We start from the raw sequence: 20,251 nt of genomic DNA on the forward strand, positions 1-20,251 counted from the left end.
CTTCCGCTTTCCCACTTATATTTGCCTTTTTAATTAGACTTTTCACATGTTTTCTGGAAGCAAATGGTAACTGATTCATCTATGTAATGTCTATACCAGCATGTGGGGAGCTTTAATACCCAGTGAATGCTTCAAGGTAAGGGAGTTGCTTATGGGGATAAAACACTGAAGACAAATTAAGTTTTACTTTGGTCTTTTTGGTAAAGTACCGTAAGTCTTAAAATCTTGTAAAGAATTTGTTTTGCTGAATTGTTCTTTATTTAAACTGTTTATATCATGACGATGGTTTGCTTTAAAAGACTTACCTTAATTAATAAAATTGAATAAACTTTTTTGCAGGTTGGTCTAAGGGAGGTCATTCGTGTTGACATGGTTGAAGTGTGTGTGACATCATTGCAGCATGTCCCTGGTATCACCACTACTGATGAGCCCTCATTGCGAGCTCACACAGTTTGGATGGGCACACACTCGCACAGGTATGTATGTGAGAAAGATTAGTGTTAGTCAGTATTAGAAAGTGTATCGGCAACACCATACACCATATATGGTGTTGCCAATATATGGCAAAATAAGATATGTATTTTGGAAGCACTTTTATATTTAATGGCCATGACCAGAGTCTTCTGGAGGAGAACAGACTGCATAACTGGCCCAGAGGGACATGGGACCCCAGGAGAGTGGGAGACTACGTCAAAGTCTAGTAGAAGGATGAGATAAAGGAGGGGAGATATGCCAAATGGAGTACATAGCTCATGAATGTAACAAGTCCACAGTACATACTACATAGGAAAGGTAGAAGAGAAGAGCAAGTAAAGAACAGTTATTTCAGGTGGTGATCAAGATGGAGCCAGATTGGAGTTGTGGTACAAATTATCCATAAAGGCTTCCACCCTTCCATGACATAATTGTAACTAAGAAGGTAAAGGACCACCTGGAAGAATTTCAGTATGCTGTGGATATTGAAAGAGCAGATGTACTATGTAACCCTGTAAGGTCTATACTATGTCTTTATAATGTGGGAAATTTCCAGAAGCCTCGACAACTACAAACGTGGGGACCCATATTCAAGAAAGGATACAGACATTTAGACTAAAGCTGCGGACCTATATCGCTGACATGCATTACATCTTGTTATTACAGAAGAAAAGCCCTTCTGGCTCCTCCTTATAAATGGTATTCATATAAAAGAAAATGGGGAATTTCTGGTCTGGCCTTCAGTAGTTTCTCTGTACATGCACACAACAAGAAGGCCTCAGGCTTTGCACAAGCCTACTGAACACAAGACCAGAAGCTTGTGGGCTCATAGAGGTAAGAGGAGTACAAAGATCTGAGATAGATCCAAAACAGATATGAATAGAGAGGGAGAAGATGGAAACAAGGATAATAATAGTAGTAGTAGTAGTTTACTCCATGTCAACAAACCATGCACTAGTAGTCGAGCATATCACCAGGTTCGTAGTTAAAGTCACCAAGGTGACTACCTGACTTCTCGCTTGCATGCCTGGTATCAAACACATCGCTGTACCTCTGCAAGGATTGACACCGTTTTTTCTTGCCCTAAGTTGGGTTATCATTTCTTGGGGTATGTCTAGTGTAGTATTTCATTTAATCACACTTTACAATTGTGGTTATGCTTCCCATCTTTTGTGTCCTCGGCTGATTAGTTCATCCCAACTTTGTTTTAGGTTTACCTTTGAGGGATTAAGGTTTCCCCCCCCTTTTGAGGGCTTCTCTCGGGTTGTCTTGATGTAAGTGGAGCATGAGAAGTAGTCCTCATTTCAGTCCTGTTGATGGTGGGAGTTAAGAATGGTATACAGTACTAACTTGAGTCCCTAAAAGACATTTCCTAGCTTTATTGGTATTATTTTTCCTCTATTTGGTCCTAAATTTTATCAGCCCAGCATTCACCTTGTAGGACAGCAAAGTTTCTTACTCTAAACTGCTGCACCTTTTCCTTCAATTTTGTTAATATTCTTGCTGATGGCAGAATATGATGGCTTCTTGCATGCTGTACCTTATGTGCAAAGTTTTGAGACATTATCTCAAGCTAAAAAGAGGTAGCTAATGGTAGTCATTAGAGATGTCTCCTGGTGTGGGAAAAGTATAATAAATTAGGGGTTAGAACAGTGTAAAGAAGTTACATCTGAAATGCATTTTTAGTGTTAAGAATATGGAGTAAGAAATTCAAATGTCTTGGAAATAGAGGGAATTATCAAGGAAAAGCACAAAACTGTTATGACTAAATTCTTAAGGAGTGTTAAGAGGGTTGGGGATATTGAATGAATGATGATAATGTGGAGAATAGTGTGTGTTTAACAGAGTTTGAGGTAGGAGGAGAAGGTTAAGTAGAAAATGATTAGATATGAAAAGCAAGTGTGGATAATACACAGGAAGTAATGGTAAATTAGTTTAGGTGGAATCAGTTAACACATTTTGCAGATGACAAATCACTGGAAGCATACACTCCACTTAGCCATACAAAGTAGTAGGAAAATGTTGTTTAAACATTTGTAGAGTTTGTGCTGTATCTACATGATACTGGTTAGTTTGGAAGATATAATGAATGGATGTGTGTTTTTTCTTGTGTTTTGACTTTTTACTCTGGGTTGTTGCATGTTTATCCCATGGGAATGGGGTGGCGGTTGTGATAGCTTATATGATAAAGGTATTTTAGTTACGGGCAGCAGGATTTTCCTAGACAATAGGTTTGGATCCCATTTAGTCTTCACTTTCGTATTCTGATCATGCTAAAACGTATCATTTGTACTCCGACAGTAAACGTTCTGAAGACTAACTGCTATTCACGAACATTTATATGTTCATTGCAGTTGTGCATAATCTTCAAGAACTTTAATTTTATTTTTGCATGTACTGTATTCTAGAGAATTCATATGTGAACATTTTTACCCTAAATTTATTGTTATAACCCAACAAATACTGTAGGTTAGACATCATCAAATTACTGTACAAATTTTTTGCATTGCTGAAATGCAAAAAATCTAGGAAATGTACAGATGTCGTTTGTAGTATGTGAAATTCCTCGTAACGTGGAAGTAGCAGCTACATAATTTCTGATATTGCTACAAAACCTACGAATACCTCATGGATGTTCTGACCTTTTATAGTTAGACTATTTTTTGTTTATCATGTCAATACAAGGATTTATTTACTCTTAAATTTGGATTTGAACTTCTTGTTCTGCTTTCTATTAACATTTTGTTTCTGTGAACAGATTATTGGTGTACAGTGGATTAGACCCAGAGCGCCAAACTGAATTAGGTGCCACTACTGTGCCAGCTGCCATTACAACTATCAAATATCACTGTGACCAGGTGTGTGTCATGTTAGATTAGCTGTAATTTTGTTTGGAGTTCAAAATAATATTTATAGTATTTGTAGAAACATTTAAAATGTGTCACTTATACATTAAAGTACAACTTAAAGATTGGGCAGAATTAGAAAACTTTGCATAATTTGATTGACGCACATGAGCTGTTGTAGGACTAAGAATTACTTTTCAAGCACTAAATAAAATATTAAATTCTGTAGTCTTTAAGGCAGTATTAAAGAACATGATGGGATTAAATAATGTAGCCAAAGAGATTCAACTGTGAATTAAAAATAAAATGCATAATAGAAATATTCCAATATTAAGGCCAAATTAGAATGTTAGGAGAACAGAAAGAGATGGTAACTGGGATGAGTTAATGGTACGGTACTAGAAATTAGTAGTACAGTACTCAAAAAATTAAGGTGGGGAGAGAGGATGTTCATTATTGGGGACGGAAAGACAATTGGCCTTATTGAGGTCCCCCTTGGCCAGTGACTGGTATTCTCAGAATATACCCCCACAAGTTGCCTAACTATTAGGTGAATAGGTACATTAGGTGTAAGGAAACTTGCCCAAACATCTTGTCCTGCACAGAATTCATATCCTTTACCATTCAGTTGTGAGCCAACTGCTGTGACCAGTGAGCTACAGGACATCTTGGTAAAGTGAAGGAAGGAAGGGGTGTTTAAGTTAAAATGACATGTAGACTATACATAAATATACATTTCTTGATTTTTTTGTGAGTGAAGAAGTGTTCCAGCAAGTCATCAAAAAGATTTAATAAGGAGCTTTTAAGCACTCGTGTGTGTGTGTAATTTTAATTGATTGAGAATCATAGTTATATTAACAAGTACTGTACCTGTAATTAGAATACTGTACTGTACAGTAAAGAGTAAGTAAAGACAATCATCAGTAGAACTGTGAGGTGATGAAATCCAGGCAACCCTTCTTCAGTTAGGCCAATGAAACGTGCTTGTTAACCTATTTTGGAGTAAACTCTTAATAATATCTGTGTTGCAGGTGTATGTAGGTTTGTGCAATGGGTGTGTTCAAGTATTTCGGCGAGGTGCTGATGGTGCCTGGCAAATACGTGAACCTCTGAACATTAATCTTGGCACGCAACTAGTCTCGGCACTCCTTCCAATCAACACCCATGTTTATGCTGCTTGTGGGGACCATGTGCATGTCATTGACTGCTTTACAGCAGAAGTTACTGTAAGTGATTATTGCATTTGCTTATTCCATCCTTCATTTTCTTCCCATATTGTAATGCTCTCTCTTTTATCCTCATTTCTGGCTATATTATCTAGCTATGGTACATAAATTTCTTACTGAAATCTATCTACCTCACTACCCAGCTCTCTTTACTGTACCATTATATTCTATATGAGCTTGTGATTGTCTTTAGTTTGGTTTTTAGTATCTATTGCCTGCAACTTTGTCACTTTTTGTGACAAATTTGCATCTTTGTCTAACACTAGCTTTATTCCTATTTTATTTGCTGTTAATAGGGGTAATTTACGGGGGAAGAAATTAAGGAGAGATTTGGCAACTTTTCTCCAAACATCTTCTGGGTTGCTAACGTGTACATGTTGTATTTGATTACAAAATGCATCTTTTATACACTAGAAAATGTATAGTATACTGGTTTTTTGTCCTTGCTCCTCTTTAGCCCCATTACCCTTTTTTTTCAGTTTGGCATACTCTAATTATCACACACCTTTGGGGGCAGAGGGCTTTTCTGAGGTGGTTGCATTGTTTTCCCTTGTCCCTTCTTTGACTTTGTATCCAGGCTGAATGGAAATTTTCTTTGTACCGACTCTAGAGGAAAATTGCCAAAACTCCTTACACTGAGGACAATTTTCACCATTCCTCACCCACTCAGAAGTGCCAAAACTGTCAAAGCTAATAATTGGGTCACTATCTTACCCAGCAGATTACTAGAAATATAGTAATGTTCCCATGATATCCTCTAATGTCATGGGAACTCCTATCCTTCACTCTGATGCATGCTTTCATTATATACCTCTAGTTTCCTTATACTAATCATAACTTACTAACTGAAGGAATAGATTTTAAAATAATATTATCCTTGGTACAAAACAGTAATCAGAATTGTGGTTCCAGATGAACTTGTTTATATCATTTTTACTTTTTTCCAGTTTATTAATGCCAAAATGTTTTCCTGCACATAATAAACAGCAACCAGTACACATTGCAATTAGATTTTTTTTTTTTTTACGGTATTGCTTGCAGTTATGCTTCAAGATAACAACAAAATTAAATTTTCAAAATTACAGACTGTAAAGTAGCAATTATGCTGCATTTGTTTTACTAATATGTATAGCCAAAGTTAGCATTTGTCTAAGAAATATAATTATTAGGCTAACTGTACAATGTCACTTACACAACTTACTTATTTGCAGAAGAAATTCTCTGTACATCACGAAAGTGCAGGAGGTGTACAACTGATGGCACATTCTGGCATTGGACTATGGATTGCTCAGCAGAACACTTCAACTATCTGTCTCTATCACACAGAAACCTTTCGCCATCTACAAGACATCAATGTTGCTTCAAATGTTAATCGTGTGTTGGGTGAAAGAGGTATTGCTGCTTCCAATGTTAATGTGACAGCATTGTTAGCCTCAAGGGGTCTTCTGTGGGTGGGGACAAATGTAGGTGTTGCACTTACTATACCCCTACCACGTTTAGAGGGTGTACCAATAATCAGTGGACGTGCAAATATTAGTTACCATGCTCATAATGGACCTATAACTTTTCTTTTAACACTACAACCTCATGCCAGACCACAGGCTTCTCTTCCCGATTTGCGACCTGGTTCGCGCCCATCTTTACAAGATAACCACAGTCAATCACAGCAGCAAGATGGTGCTCGGACTCATGTTTCTGATGAAATCCGAAGCTTTATGGCCACACCAACACTTACATCACGACTTGAAAAACAGCAGAGTGATGGCAGTCTTGTACCACCAAAACGTGTACCTCCTCGTTTGCGGCAACAGCTTAGTTCCCCCGTGATACTGCGGCGTAAACCACGAGATGCCCAGCAGCATGTGCGTCGCCTTTCCAAAACACTACCCCGTGGTTTAGGGCTTGGAACTCTTGCAGGTAGTCAAGAGTGTGATGTATATGGCCTTTATGGAGATTTATTAAATGTTCATGAATATGAAGATGAGCCCTTGGTAATTGGAGAAGGGTTTTTGCTGTCCCGTTATGACTCCATGCGTCGTAGTGACCCAGAACTGGCAGTTCCTGCTCAAGTTAGTACGTTGGATCGGCGGGTTAGACTTAAAGCTTCACGTCCTCGTTCCTTGGATTTGTCAACCTGGTCCATGGATTCGAGGGCTTCCTCTGCTTGTACCACATCCTCAGGGTCAGAAGATGGTACTGGTGGTATGAATACTGTTATTGTCTCAAATAATATATCTGCAGCTACACACGACTCCATACCTCTATCGGGAACAAGTGGTGGCACCACGAGCAGGTCCACCATATCTGGACGTCGCAAAGAAAACGACCAATCACGCACACTAATGACACTGATGGGTGGACGTGGCTACATCAATTTGAGGCAGTTCCAAGATGTCCAACCTCCATACTCCAATGACAAAGATGCACATATTGTCGTGTGGGAGATGAAGCTTTAACCAATCTTCTGTAGACCTTTACTTCTAATAAATTATTTATCTTATTTTCCCATACTTTCTACAAACCCTGTGCAATTGTGATAAGTTTTGTGTCCATACTTAGAATGAATCTTGTATGTTACATATTTAGACAAGTGAAAATAGCTTGTTTGACTCGTTAATGGTTTATGTCAAGCTTCCAGCACAATAATATTTGATGTCTGTATATTATATAAAGGCTTATATCAAGGCTGCTTTATATGAAGAAAATATCTATTTACAGTAACAGTATATTGCAGGATGTTAGTGTAAATATCAGATGAGCTGCTATTTTAAATACATTATTTTAGTCAATACTGCAGACCTTGTTAACCTGCTATGAAAGTATTGTATAAGTGTATGTAATAAAAGATATTATTTTGAAGGTGGTTTTTATTCTAGTCATAGTAACTTGCATGCACAGCTTGAAAACTGAGATGGCAAAGGTGATATTGGACTATATTAAAAGTGCAATATGTTAACATTATAACTTGAAGTGTATAAAATTCTCAATGATTATACAATCTAAATTTTTCACTGCCAAAGTACTATACAATTGCCATTCTGGCAAATGTGTTTGGCTCCATTTCAAGAAAATGATGTACTGTATTCAGATAAGTTTAAAAGATAAATGTAAGTGCATGCTGAAATGATTAGTTTCTCAAAATGGTTACTAATGTTAAAATACTATAATAATTGTGGACCTTGTAATCACCTTGCAACTTTTGAGTAGGAAGAGGATATGAGCATGAAGCAGCAGCACTCCAGTCTATAGCTTCACTAGGAGACACTCCATCCACTTTAACCCCTGCATTTGTTCCATGTGACAAATTCATGGTGCAGTTATGTACTGCATTACCTGAAAAGTTTTAAAAATGAGAACAATGTCATAACATTGCCAAATTCAATAATTTATGAAGAAAAAAAAAATTGTCATACCACTGTTGTCTTTAAGAGCTATGCACAGCGCAGTGGTTAAAGGTGACGGCTCTGCTTGGTTACACAAAATCTACATCTTGCATTTAGCCTTTGTGCAAGGGTGATGGAACTTTCACATGACAAAAAGAAATGAATGAAATACTGAGGCTACAATGCAATTCTGCTTTTAGTGAACCCCCTAAACCCATTGATGCAAATTTTTTATGAATGCAATACTAATGTTTAACTATATACATATCAGATGTCACCTTAACCCCCCTGGTTTTTAAGTAGCTATAGATAGTGAACGTATGTTTACGTGTACTTACTTGGTTGATTAGATACTCTCGAGTTTACCAAAATATCAAAACCACTAGTCTTGGTTACAGCAGTCGGTTTGTTGGCAGTGTAGCGACGTGTCGTAGAACTTGAGCCAAAGCCTGAAGCAGGGCAGACAGCTGAGCGAGGCTGGGGGGTAGAGCATGCAGATGCAGGGCAAGAGTCGTAGAGCGTGGCACTCTGAATGCGGGCAGAGCCGAGGAGCTCGATGTGGGACGAGTGTGTGGAAGCTCAATTCGACCGGAGTCTGGCTGGCTGTTTATGTCAAAACAGAAATCTTTTGGAGTCAGTAGGAACTGGATACGCTGAGTGCTACATTGTTGTTGGTGAGGTTGACAATGTGTGGTATCTCTCAAGCGTCTATAATGAACCACTCTTGAAAGACTCATCATTATTCGATTGACTGATGAAGACAAGCCACTCAAGAGGTGCACGGGTATGAATAGCCCGTAAATCATTCACTTATCGATTGCTTATATACAGTAATCAGACCACACCTCACTTCACGATCCCCTAATAGGTTAGATGCAGTGTTACCTGGAATTAGGGAAGAGGTATTAGTGGATTAAGTTAATGAGAGTTTGGAGCGAGTACATTATTGACATAATATACTTGCTACAATAGCATGCCCATGCACTCTGCACAAGGCCCAAATTCCTGGAATTCTATATTCATCAAGATTTGCACAAAAATATTAATACAGGCCCTAAACATCTTTTGAGATGGACCCTAGATACGGGTGTTATCCCCTAATATTTAAAACAGTGGATATCATACTACTTCACAATGGAGGTAGTAAGACAAATGTAAAATATTATAGACTAACAGTTCTAACCACACAAAAATTTGTGAGTGCCAAGATGATCGCAAAACATATGAAATCAGTGTCTACATAACCCTGGTCAACATAGCTTCAGAACATGGTGCTCCTGCCTTCCACAATTGCTAGTCCACTATGACAGCCATAGATGCCATGGAAGATAAGCAAAATGCCAAAGTAATATATATATATATATATATATATATAGTTTTACAAATGCATTTGATGTGTAACCATGGTGTTATACACACAAAAAGAATTACTGTACTAGCAAAGTAGAGAGATAGGTCTTTAATTTCCTAACAGACCCAGAGTGTAATAGTCAACAAAGTAAAATCTGGAGCATCCACCATGAAAAGCTGTCCCCCCTTCCTGGTCTGTGCTTGCTCCACTAGTTTTTCTCATTCTCATATCAGAAATAGACAAGGATATAAACTATAGTACTGTATAATCCTTTGCAGATGACTCTAGGATTTCCATGACTTGGACAATACTGTATAGAGGACACTCAAAACCTCCATTCCGATGTTAATCAGGTTTTTCAATGGGCCACAGAAAAAATCTGATATTAATGGAAGTTCCAGCTACTTCGCTATGCAAAAAACAAAAATATAGAAATGAAAACCACATATTTGCAGTCCTCGTGGTGCAGTGGTAAAACATGCTTTGGCCTGGGTTCGTAACCTGGTCAGGGAGGATTGACTGGGTGCCAATCCTTAACTGTAGCCTAACTTAACACCTGTTTATCCAGCAGGGAATGGGTACGTGGCTGTTAAAAAATAATTGGCGGGTTGTATTAGGGGGCAAAATTAGGATTAAGGACCTGCCCAAAATGCTATGCATGCTAGTGGCTTTAGAAGAATGTAAGAACTCTTGTATATATAAATAAATAAATGATAATGCAGTCAAACTACATTACTGAAAGAAAAGGCAATATAAAAGATTTGGGAGTAATGAAGTTAGAAGACTTTACATTTGAAGAACACAAAGTAGTTGTCACAACAGTAAGCAAAAATGACTGGATGGATAACAAAAACCTTTAGAAAGAGAGAGAGATGCTATACCAATTATACTTCTTAAGACACTAATGCTCTCTACAGTGGAATAATGTTGCACACTAAAAGCCCCAGAAAGCTGGAGAAAGTGCTAACCTAGACAATGTGCAAAGGTCTTTCACTGCCGGAACCCATTCAACATGCCTAAACTATTGGGACCACTTAAGAATTTTCTAGAGTGCAGGTGCAAATTAGATGCATAATAATTTACAACCTAAAACTATTAGAGGAACTGGTTCTAAATCTCACATACAACTAACACATTTGCACATCCTGCCATGAAACCAGGAGGCATGGCAAGATGTACAAAATAGCTCTGATGGAAAGCAGAGGTGTAACAGGTTACCGAGAGAGAACTATCAGAATCAAGGGCCCAAAACTTTTCAACACTCGCTATACACACAAAATGCATAGCTGTCCCACCTTCCAGTGATCAAAAGATAACTTGATAAACCACCTCTCTAGGATACCTGATCAACCAGGCTGTGATTCAAATGTCAGTCCATGAGCAGCTGCATCTAATAATCTGGTTGAGTAGACCACCAACTAGGAGGCCTAGTCAGAGACCAGGCTGTGGGGACATTGACTCCCAGAACCAACAACAGGTGGGACCGGCAGGTAGACAAGTGAACTTTAATTCTGAAGCTCTGCAAAGCCTTCATATTGTGGCTTGACATCTACCAATTTATAGGTTTGTCATGTTCTAGCCTATTATGTAACACCATGACTACAGTATTCTTAAGGAGTGCAACTGTTCTTTCACAATTATTCAAATTAGTGGGTAATTCTGCAATCAGAATTTCTTTGGCATCCCCAGTCATCCTTGAAGGTGACTGAATTTCATTACATCCTCTAGGTTGGTTGTCATTTACAAAGGTGCTGGATGTGTCAGAAATCTGTCTCTGGCACAAGTCTCTGTCACCACTAAAAGTGGGTAAATTTATTAGTGGTAGAAGTAGGGTAGATAGATAAGATAAACTGACACCTTCAATTACCTTACCTTGGTTACCTTGAATTGTTTACGGGGCTTAGCATCCCCGTGGCCCGGTCATTGACCAAGCCTCCTGTTGCTGGACTGGTCAACCAGGCTGTTGGACGCAGCTGCTCGCAGCCTGACTATGAGTCACAGCCCGGTTAATCAGGTATCCTTTGGAGGTGCTGGTCAAGTTCTCTCTTAAACACTGTGAGGGGTCGGCCAGTTATGCCCCTTACGTGTAGTGGAAGCGTGTTGAACAGTCTCGCGCCTCTGATGTTGATAAGAGTACCTGTTGCACCTCTGCTTTTTCAACTGGGGTATTCTGCACATCGTGCCATGCCCCCTGGTCTCACGTGGTGTTATTTCTTTGTGCAGGTTTGGGACCAGCCACTCTACTATTTTCCATGTGTGTATATATAGTGGTAGCACAATTTCCATTTGTATATATAGTGGTAGCACAATTTCCATGTGTATATATAGTGGTAGCACAATTTCCATGTGTATATATAGTGGTAGCACAATTTCCATGTGCATATATAGTGGTAGCACAATTTCCATGTGCATATATAGTGGTAGCACAATTTCCATGTGCATATATAGTGGTAGCACAATTTCCATGTGTATATATATAGTGGTAGCACAATGTTTAATTGTAGATTAGATTCCAGTCTTAGTAAACTTAATTCTGGCATCATAATTGCCATACATTCTCGCTTACAAAATTGCCTATCTGATGAAGCTGTAAATGCCAAGACATTTCAGTTCAAAATCCAGTTGAAATAAATACTCAGGAATAAGTGGGTAGACCCTTGACAAGCTGCCACCTTCCTGCCCTCATTAAGGTAACTAGAGATGGTGGCCCTCAATTCAGGTAGATTCCTTCTCAATAAGAAAGAGTTCATGTTAACTATATTTCTGCTCAATTATCTGCAGCTAGGATTACAGTTTTGTAAGGTCATTGTGATATCTTTCCTGAAAGACACTAAGCTTCTCATCTAGATTGCTCCAAGTTAAGCAGTTTTGACCAGTTTTAATTAACAATTACTCAAAAAATGTGAAATCCTGCTTTACTGGTCAAATAAAACAAGATCCGAGTTGGAACTCTGAAAGCTGCATGGTAATCACCTACTAGTGCTTGGAGGGATCGAGCTTCTGCTCTGGTCCCACTTCTCACCTGTCAATCAACTGGTGTGCAAGTTCCTGAGCCTATTAGGCTCTATCATATCCACATTTAAAACTGTATGGAGACTGTCTTCACCATATCACTGCCTAGTGCATTCCATTTGTTAACTACCCTGACACTGAAAAAACTCTAAGGTCTCAGTGGCTCATTTGAGTATAGTACTTACACCTGTGTCCCCTTATTCTGAACAAGGTGTGTTACAACCCTAGTGTTATGATATTGCTATAAGCAATACTGACCTTTCTAGTATTGAAATTTCATTAACAAATTCTAACATTAGGTCATTAAATTAAATATATTTCATAGAGTTGGGTGTTCTTGGTTACTGTCTGAATAGATTTCTGATCTACAGATTGGCTCTCTCTCCGAGCAGATTACACTTATCCTGTATTTGCTTTATGATAAAAATTGACAAATTAAATAATTCAATTCAAATAATATACTGAAGTAACTATCTTGCTGGCATATTTTAGGTCAAATTAACTTTGTTGGATCAACAAATTACCCTGTAGTGGAATAATTTGGTATGTCATGCAAGCTGGCCCACCACTTTTAATGGTATTTCCAGTGACCTATATGTATATTAAGCCATTGTAATGTTTTTAATGGCTAATAGGAATTTGTGCAATCTATGTACCATTTGTAACAGAGTTGAAGTACTGTATATAATAATTTATTTATAAAAAATACAAAGAATCAGATTGTAGTGGTTACTTAGTAGGTATAGTATTTGCATATTTTATAAAGCCACTAGTTATAAAATGCTGAATGCTGGCTATGCTGACTAAACAAACAAACCACATGTAGATATGGATGCCTAGTTTTAAAAGTCAGCTTGTAAGTGTACAAGTTAAATTCTTAGCACTCATGAATTAGGCACTGGAATCAAACCAGAACACAAGAAATGTATGGATGTATACTAGAATAATGTCTACACTAATCTATTGTTGGGTACTGTTCTGCTTATAACTGGCTTCTTACCAAGCTTCATTGGTACAAGCGATTCATTTCCATCTCACTGGTGAATGGGAGAAATGCTTCAGTGTCACTGGATTCAAGAAGTGGGCCACAAGAACCTGTAAAAGGAAAGTAATTTACATTTGTGGTGAAGCAGGTACATTTAATTTTGATTTAATCAAACATCTGCAATAAATGCTCTTGTTATTCTTTATCTTTGCAGCAACCTAATTGGGCTTTTGTTCTGTTACATGTTGGCACTGCAGTTACCATTGATGACTCACAGTGTAGCAGTGAAATTCAAATATATAGGGCCTAGTTGACTTTTTCTACCCTTTAATTCAGATGCTGGTGCCATCCTTCTATGTTGTAGATGGTTCTCACCAGTCTTCTGAATGCACACCAGTTTCCAACTTGCCCCCCACTCCCCACACAATATTGCAGAGCCACAGACTATGTAATATATCAACCGATTCTATTAGGCAGAATTATGAGCCGAGTTTTTTTTTTTACAAACCTCATCCCTAATTCTTGAAGGCTTCTATCTAACTGTCTGCATCCAATGGAATGTGCAGCCATGGAGGTTACATCTGTCAGCAGCTCCTGTATGCTCCAGTACTACAACCCACAAGGCCAGCTTGATATCCATCAGAACCAGGAAGGTGGCTGAGTGGACAGAACATTGGCCGCGTGATCCTGTGGTCCCAGGTTCGATCCCGGGCGCTGGCAAAAAACAAGGGCAGTTTCTTTCACTCTGATACCCCTGTTACCTATCAGTAAATAGGTACCTGGGAGTTAATCAGCTGTCACGGGCTGCTTCCTGGGGGTGGAGGCCTGGTCGAGGACCAGGCCGCGGGGACACTAAGCCTTGAAACCATATCAAGATAACCACTTCAATATTAGACCCATCAGATGACCATGGGTCACCTTTACTTAGCTTAAGGGTATCAGTATCCTGAAAGGCACAGTTTGGATGGACAAACAAAGCCAAATAATGAGTCATAAGAAATGTGCATGCACTATACCTCCTGGTAGCAAAATTAAGAAACTTATCAAGCAAATTAGTTTATATGTTTTTGAGTTAAGTTTTTGTAGGGAAGTGTATCTAGTCTCTCTCTTGGTAAACTTAGCCATACATCACCTTATTTGGCCTGCATAGAAGGCACAGCCTTCAGCACTGAAGGCATGAGCAACAAGGCTCATGAACCTTTACCCTGCTCAGTGTTTGTCAGCTGCCCTACAATATGATTTGGTTATACTCTATAATAAGTTTTATATGTACGTATTTTATTTTAGGTTAAGATTTTGTAACATTCATTGCTGATTAAGTCATTTTTTTTTTTGTATAAACCCAATGTGTGGTGTTTATATGCTGCAATGTTATAGTTGTTACCATGTAAAGAATTTTTCTTCAGTGCTTGTGTACATACATGTTATTTATACTGTATATCACATGGCATAAAATTAACTTGTTAAGAATTAACATTTTGTTAGCTTATTTAATCTAGCTAGAATTAGAGGTATACCAGTACAGGTAACTACATTTTGACCAATACCATTTCAGACTTAGCTTTTATGCTAACATTGTAGATGTTAGAACAGTCAATACTGTAATGCTTCATGTGATCTCAGGGTTTGTAAATGATGAAATAGTAACTTGGTAAACTTGTAACATTTATAATATTGGTAATAAACATAGCATAACTATTCCTGCAGATTCCACCAAGTGAAACCTAAGTGGATTTTCCAAGCAGTGGTTACCAATTAGTAGCAATCAAAGAAATAATATAACCATTTGATATGTATAGCTACCCGGTCCGAGGGAGCCGGTCGGCCGAGTGGACAGCACGCTGGACTTGTGATCCTGTGGTCCTGGGTTCGATCCCAGGCGCCGGCGAGAAACAATGGGCAGAGTTTCTTTCACCCTATGCCCCTGTTACCTAGCAGTAAAATAGGTACCTGGGTGTTAGTCAGCTGTCACGGGCTGCTTCCTGGGGGTGGAGGCCTGGTAGAAGACCGGGCCGCGGGGACACTAAAGCCCCGAAATCATCTCAAGATAACCCACTGTTTTGAGTGGTTTAGGGCAAATGTCTTGCATCCCCACCATGTTAATAGTTTAAACTTTAAGAAAACATTAAGAAAAATTCAAAGTATTTTTCTGCCTATGTAAGAAGTAAAACGTAGTCAAACGATTTGGTAGAACCCATAAAAAATGAGACCAAATAGGTTATAATTATTGATAAAAAGGCAGCTAGAACCGAATGAATGCTTTACAGTAGTGTTTTTACTAGAAAGATTAGAAATACAAACACACAAATGTTTGGAGCATGGGAAAGAGAATGAATTACGAGATATTCCATAAGTTCAAAACAATCAGGAAGAGCACTGACAAATTAAGGGATTCAAAAGCCTCAGGTGTCGATGGAATTCAATCCAAAGTCAAAGAAACTGGCAGATGAACTATGTCTACAAATGAAACTCCATTTCAGAAAATCTCTGGAACAAGGAATAGTTCTCCTAGACTGGAAATCTGCAGGTGTCACCCCAAACCCAACCAATAAGTTGACTCATACCAGGAATGGTCAAGGGCAACAGGACTAACAACAAGGCAAACCAGACATGACAGGGCTGATCTTACCTGAAATTTTTAAATACTGAAAAGTTGGATATTTATCTAGCCTAATTATTTACAAGGTCAAATATAACACATAAAAAGGGTAACAGCTTCAAGTTCAACACCTTAATAAGCTAAAATGCAGGACAGAAAATACTTTTCGAATACTGTACTTTTATATTAAACGTCTGAAAACAAAGTTGACCTTAAAATTCCAATGAAATATAAAACACCAATATGAATTACATAACTTATCAGTACTGCACTCTATTTAATATTAATAATAGTTTATTTAGGGAAAAGTACATGTTCATACAAAATTAGTTACATGTACAAGCAAAATGTTAGATTTCTAGGTACTGGTATATACTATGCCTAAAGCTACCAATAAGCACAGTGTTTTGGGTAATATTGTTCAGCCTATGGTCACCTCTTGGCTAGTCAACATTGCCTAGATGTCTGAATACTGGTGATTATTAGGTATTCTTTATTTAACCATGTCTTAGCTTTCACACAAGATATATTCCTTGAAATGCAGTCACAATAACATCTATAAATGTTCTTTCTCAACTATAGAAGTTTCAGGTTAATAAGCATATATACAGTACTGTATATGCACATTACAAAACTGATTGGATGTGCTCAGTACTCCCAGAGCAAGCACACAAGTAATTTGATAAAAATACACGTATCTACACTGTCTACTTCAGTTATTTTAATGGCAAAGGATTTAAAATGTAACAGGTATTACTGTACAGTATTTCTAATGAAATTTTTTGTTTATTATTGTATCTAGCTAAAATCAACCTTAATCTCAAGAGAAGTCGCAGCTCACAACCAATTGCAAGAGCATTAATCAAGGCACATTCTCTATAAACATATCTTTTCTTGACCAGAGGCTATAATCCCTGTGATGCATATAAAGTTTAATGAATATATCTGCCATTCTGATAACATAAAAATATGCTTCATTAGCAATGAAGCAATAATTAGCTTCATTAGCAATAATCTCCGTTAATTACGTACATAGATTATTTATGAGGTTGAGATGGGGCAGAAAACTGGGAAATGGTAGTGAATGTGAAGTATAGAGAGCTTGAAATAATGTGCACGCCACAGCTGTATAGACGACCTTGCTGTCTTCAACTTGCTAGACTGAGGTTAAGCACATATAATGGTCTCAAGTTATATGGGAACAAAGCATTGTTGGGTCATATGCTCTAACCTAAGAACCTTTTCACTTCACTTAACCTTCGTATCAGTACTGAACAGTTAATTTATTCACCAATTTCTCTTAATTATTAACAAATTATACTGTAAAGCCCTCCTCCTTCCCCAACAACAGAGGCCCACTCGTCCACAAGGACGAGAAATGAGGATTTTCCTAGTAAATTCATTTCGTATCACAGATTAGGTGATTAGGAACAATATCTTCCCTTCCCTATTTGGCTATACAAATGTCATCCTTATATGACAACCACTTGAAGATGATGTGGCGACCACCAAAGAAACTCAGGGCTACTTTTGCCTAAATATCGAAAATATCAAGAGTAATAATATAATTAAGACATGTTTGCGTTCCTTTATGATCCATGAAGTTCTCGTGAAGTTTTTTACCTCCCGGTGACTGCAATTTTTACCTTGTTGTTAACTGAAGAGGAAGAATGTCTTGTCTGCTGCCTCCATACTTGTGTTGTGGTCACCTGCAAGATCTGAAGAAGTGTCGCCAGCTAAACCTCTAAAACTCATGAATTTGTAATAAATGAATCCTAATATTTTTGTGTTACTGACTGTTAAAGTTTTCAGCGTAATATATTTAAATGCATAGAATACACTATATTTTAATGGTTTTAATAGTATTATCCCTACACGTATTTAATAAACAAAATTGCGATAATAGGATAACTTACCAATATTTGCTGCATGACGCCTAATTATGGGTGAGAAGTCCCTCCACGTTTTTACAATTGAACAATGTTTATTATTATTATTGTCAAGGTCTTCTGTATCCACAACCTCATTCTTGTATATTGCATAATTATATTTTAGCATAGTCCGTGGGTGGTTCAAATGATGAGCAACAATAAACCATCCACTAGACAGTAGGACATTGTAATTGACAGAATTAGACTAGGATATCGATATCTATTGAATTACGCTGGTTTATCGATATCTATGGAATTAGACTAAGATATCGATATCTATTGAATTACGCTGGGATATCGATATCTATGGCCTATGGCTGCAGGTAATGAATCTCCCAATGGTGAGCATTCCAACTGTAAACTATGTGAACAAGAGCTGGAGCATACTCTCCATCACTATATCTGTGATTGCTCTGTAATCAGGGATTTCAGACCAAATGGTATGAGGTAATTTAAGCTTTGTAACTACTTCATACACTCACGAATATGAGAAGATATTCTTGTGCTGTACCCATATTTTGCTAGTGCAGGCTGATTGATTAGCCTCGCATTTCATGTTCTCTAATATATAACATGTATGGCTAACCATCATGTGAGATGGGGATATTATATAAAATTATGAATAATTTTGGATCTACGCTTTGTAATCTTTCATATGGAATAGGGTAGCAGCACATTGCTGTGTATATACCCTATTGCTACTAAGAATAGCTTAGTTTTTTAATATGACGGCTCACCGTGGACATAAATAAATAAATAAATAAATAAATAAATGTTTATTTAGGTAAGGTACATACATACAAGAAATTTTTACAAAGATTGGTTGACTTATAGGTAGAGCTAGTACATACAATGCCTAAAGCCACTATTACGCAAAGCGTTTCGGGCATGAAATCTTCAAGAATGGAATGGAATGGAACTATCAGGGAAAAGCGATAAACCATTACGACTATATAGCCCTTGGAAGGGGCCAGAATATGAATTTGGGATGGGACGGGGGGGGAAGGAATAGTGCCCAACCACTTGGACAGTCGGGGATTGAACGCTGACCTGCATGAAGCAAGACCGTCCCTCTACCGTCCAGCCCAAATGGATGGGCTGGACGTCTTCAAGAGAAAACTAGATAGTTTCCTTCAAGAAATGCCGGACCAACCGGGCTGTGGTGGATATGTGGGCGTGGGGGCCGCTCCAAGCAACAGTCTAGTCACCTCTAGTGGACCAAACTCTCACAAGTCAAGCCTAACCCCGGGCCGGGCTTGGGGAGTAAAACTCTCAGAACCCCATCAAGCAGGTACCAAGCAGGTACCTTGCTTTTAATTATCTCTTCGACATATCTGCTAAAGTATCCATATTCGTGCGTTAGTTGAAATCCAATACCATAGGCGATATAACTTTTTATTAAATTTATTATTAATTATACAATATTTGCAACTGCAAGTTGCATGGAGAAGTTGCAACTGCAGTTCCTAGTAATTTGCAACTGAAGCTGCTGTTTTTATGCAACTTCGCGGTTGCTATTAAGTTGCATCTGTAGTTGCTAGAAGTTTGTAACTGCGAGTTGCAGACTACAGTGTGCATGTACTAGGAGACATGTTAAGTGACTTTAATAACTATACTGTACTTGTATACCTATTCTACGTAAATAGGGGCGCAGGCACCCGAACATAATAGTTATCTTGAGATGATTTCAGGGCTTTTTTTTTAGTGTCCCCGCGGCCCGGTCCTCGACCAGGCCTCCACCCCCAGGTACCTAGTTTACTGCTAGGTAACAGGGGCATAGGGTGAAAGAAACTCTGCCCATTGTTTCTCTCCGGCGCCCGGGATCGAACCCGGGACCACAGGATCACAAGTCCAGTGTGCTGTCCGCTCGGCCGACCGGCTCCCCGGTCGTAAATATAGTACGTAAATAAAGTACACAAGATTACAGAATTCATCCCAATATTATAAGTCTTGCACTTAACAATAATAACGAAGGAGGCATATCGCCTATGCATAATTAGCCTAAATAATTAACATTACTAATTACCAGTAATTACCAAATTACATATGTGTTTAACATTACATTACATGTTTAAATGTTGAGACAAGCTACACATGCACACATAAACATTGAAAGAGTACATGCATGATGAATGTGTATACATGCGTACAACGATCGAGATAAAAAGAAGTCATGGTAAACATATATGAGTTGAAACATAATAAAGTTGTGCCGGATGAAGTGGGGGGTTAGGGAAGGGACCCCCAAATAGGCATAGCACAGCTGGGGTCCGGCAAAGCCCCCCTTCTCCCCAAAACGCCATGCCGGGTGGATCATATTTACGAGTGAAATATCCTATTGCTACTAAGAACAGCTTGGTCATTCAATATGGCGGCTCACCTTCCTTTTAATAATCTCTTTGACATATCTGCTAGAGTATCAGTTATTGACCAGGACATGCCTA

The 20,251-nt window shown here is 38.3% G+C and overlaps 2 protein-coding genes across 9 annotated transcripts in view; one reads left to right on the forward strand and one right to left on the reverse strand.

Moving 5' to 3' along the window:
• Positions 1-7,405, forward strand: part of LOC123761329 (rho guanine nucleotide exchange factor 10) — a 335,115-nt gene extending 327,710 nt beyond the window's left edge. For all 3 annotated transcript variants that reach the window (XM_069312182.1, XM_045747283.2, XM_069312180.1), the window contains 4 exons: positions 340-476; positions 3,233-3,332; positions 4,352-4,546; positions 5,758-7,405. In XM_069312182.1, coding sequence (XP_069168283.1) covers positions 340-476; positions 3,233-3,332; positions 4,352-4,546; positions 5,758-7,002 — 1,677 coding nt within the window. In that variant the 3' untranslated portion in view covers positions 7,003-7,405. The remainder of the gene's footprint in view (positions 1-339; positions 477-3,232; positions 3,333-4,351; positions 4,547-5,757) is intronic.
• The window catches only part of LOC123761330 (uncharacterized), a 143,473-nt gene continuing 130,617 nt past the window's right edge, over positions 7,396-20,251 (reverse strand). For 4 of the 6 annotated variants that reach the window (XR_011224329.1, XR_011224337.1, XR_011224328.1 and 1 more), the window contains 3 exons: positions 13,293-13,387; positions 8,268-8,814; positions 7,396-7,879 (listed from right to left, as the gene is read on the reverse strand). Coding sequence is in view for 1 of the 6 variants with exons in the window: in XM_069312190.1 (XP_069168291.1) it covers positions 13,299-13,387 (89 nt within the window). In the remaining 5 variants the exon portion in view is untranslated. Of the gene's footprint in view, positions 7,880-8,267; positions 8,815-13,292; positions 13,388-16,908; positions 16,932-17,522; positions 17,662-20,251 lie in introns of those variants that run through there. The other 2 variants (XR_006773219.2, XR_011224330.1) reach the window with 2 other exon arrangements.

The sequence above is a fragment of the Procambarus clarkii genome, chromosome 7 (assembly GCF_040958095.1).
Source record: "Procambarus clarkii isolate CNS0578487 chromosome 7, FALCON_Pclarkii_2.0, whole genome shotgun sequence".
Classification (NCBI taxonomy): Eukaryota; Metazoa; Arthropoda; class Malacostraca; order Decapoda; family Cambaridae; genus Procambarus; species Procambarus clarkii.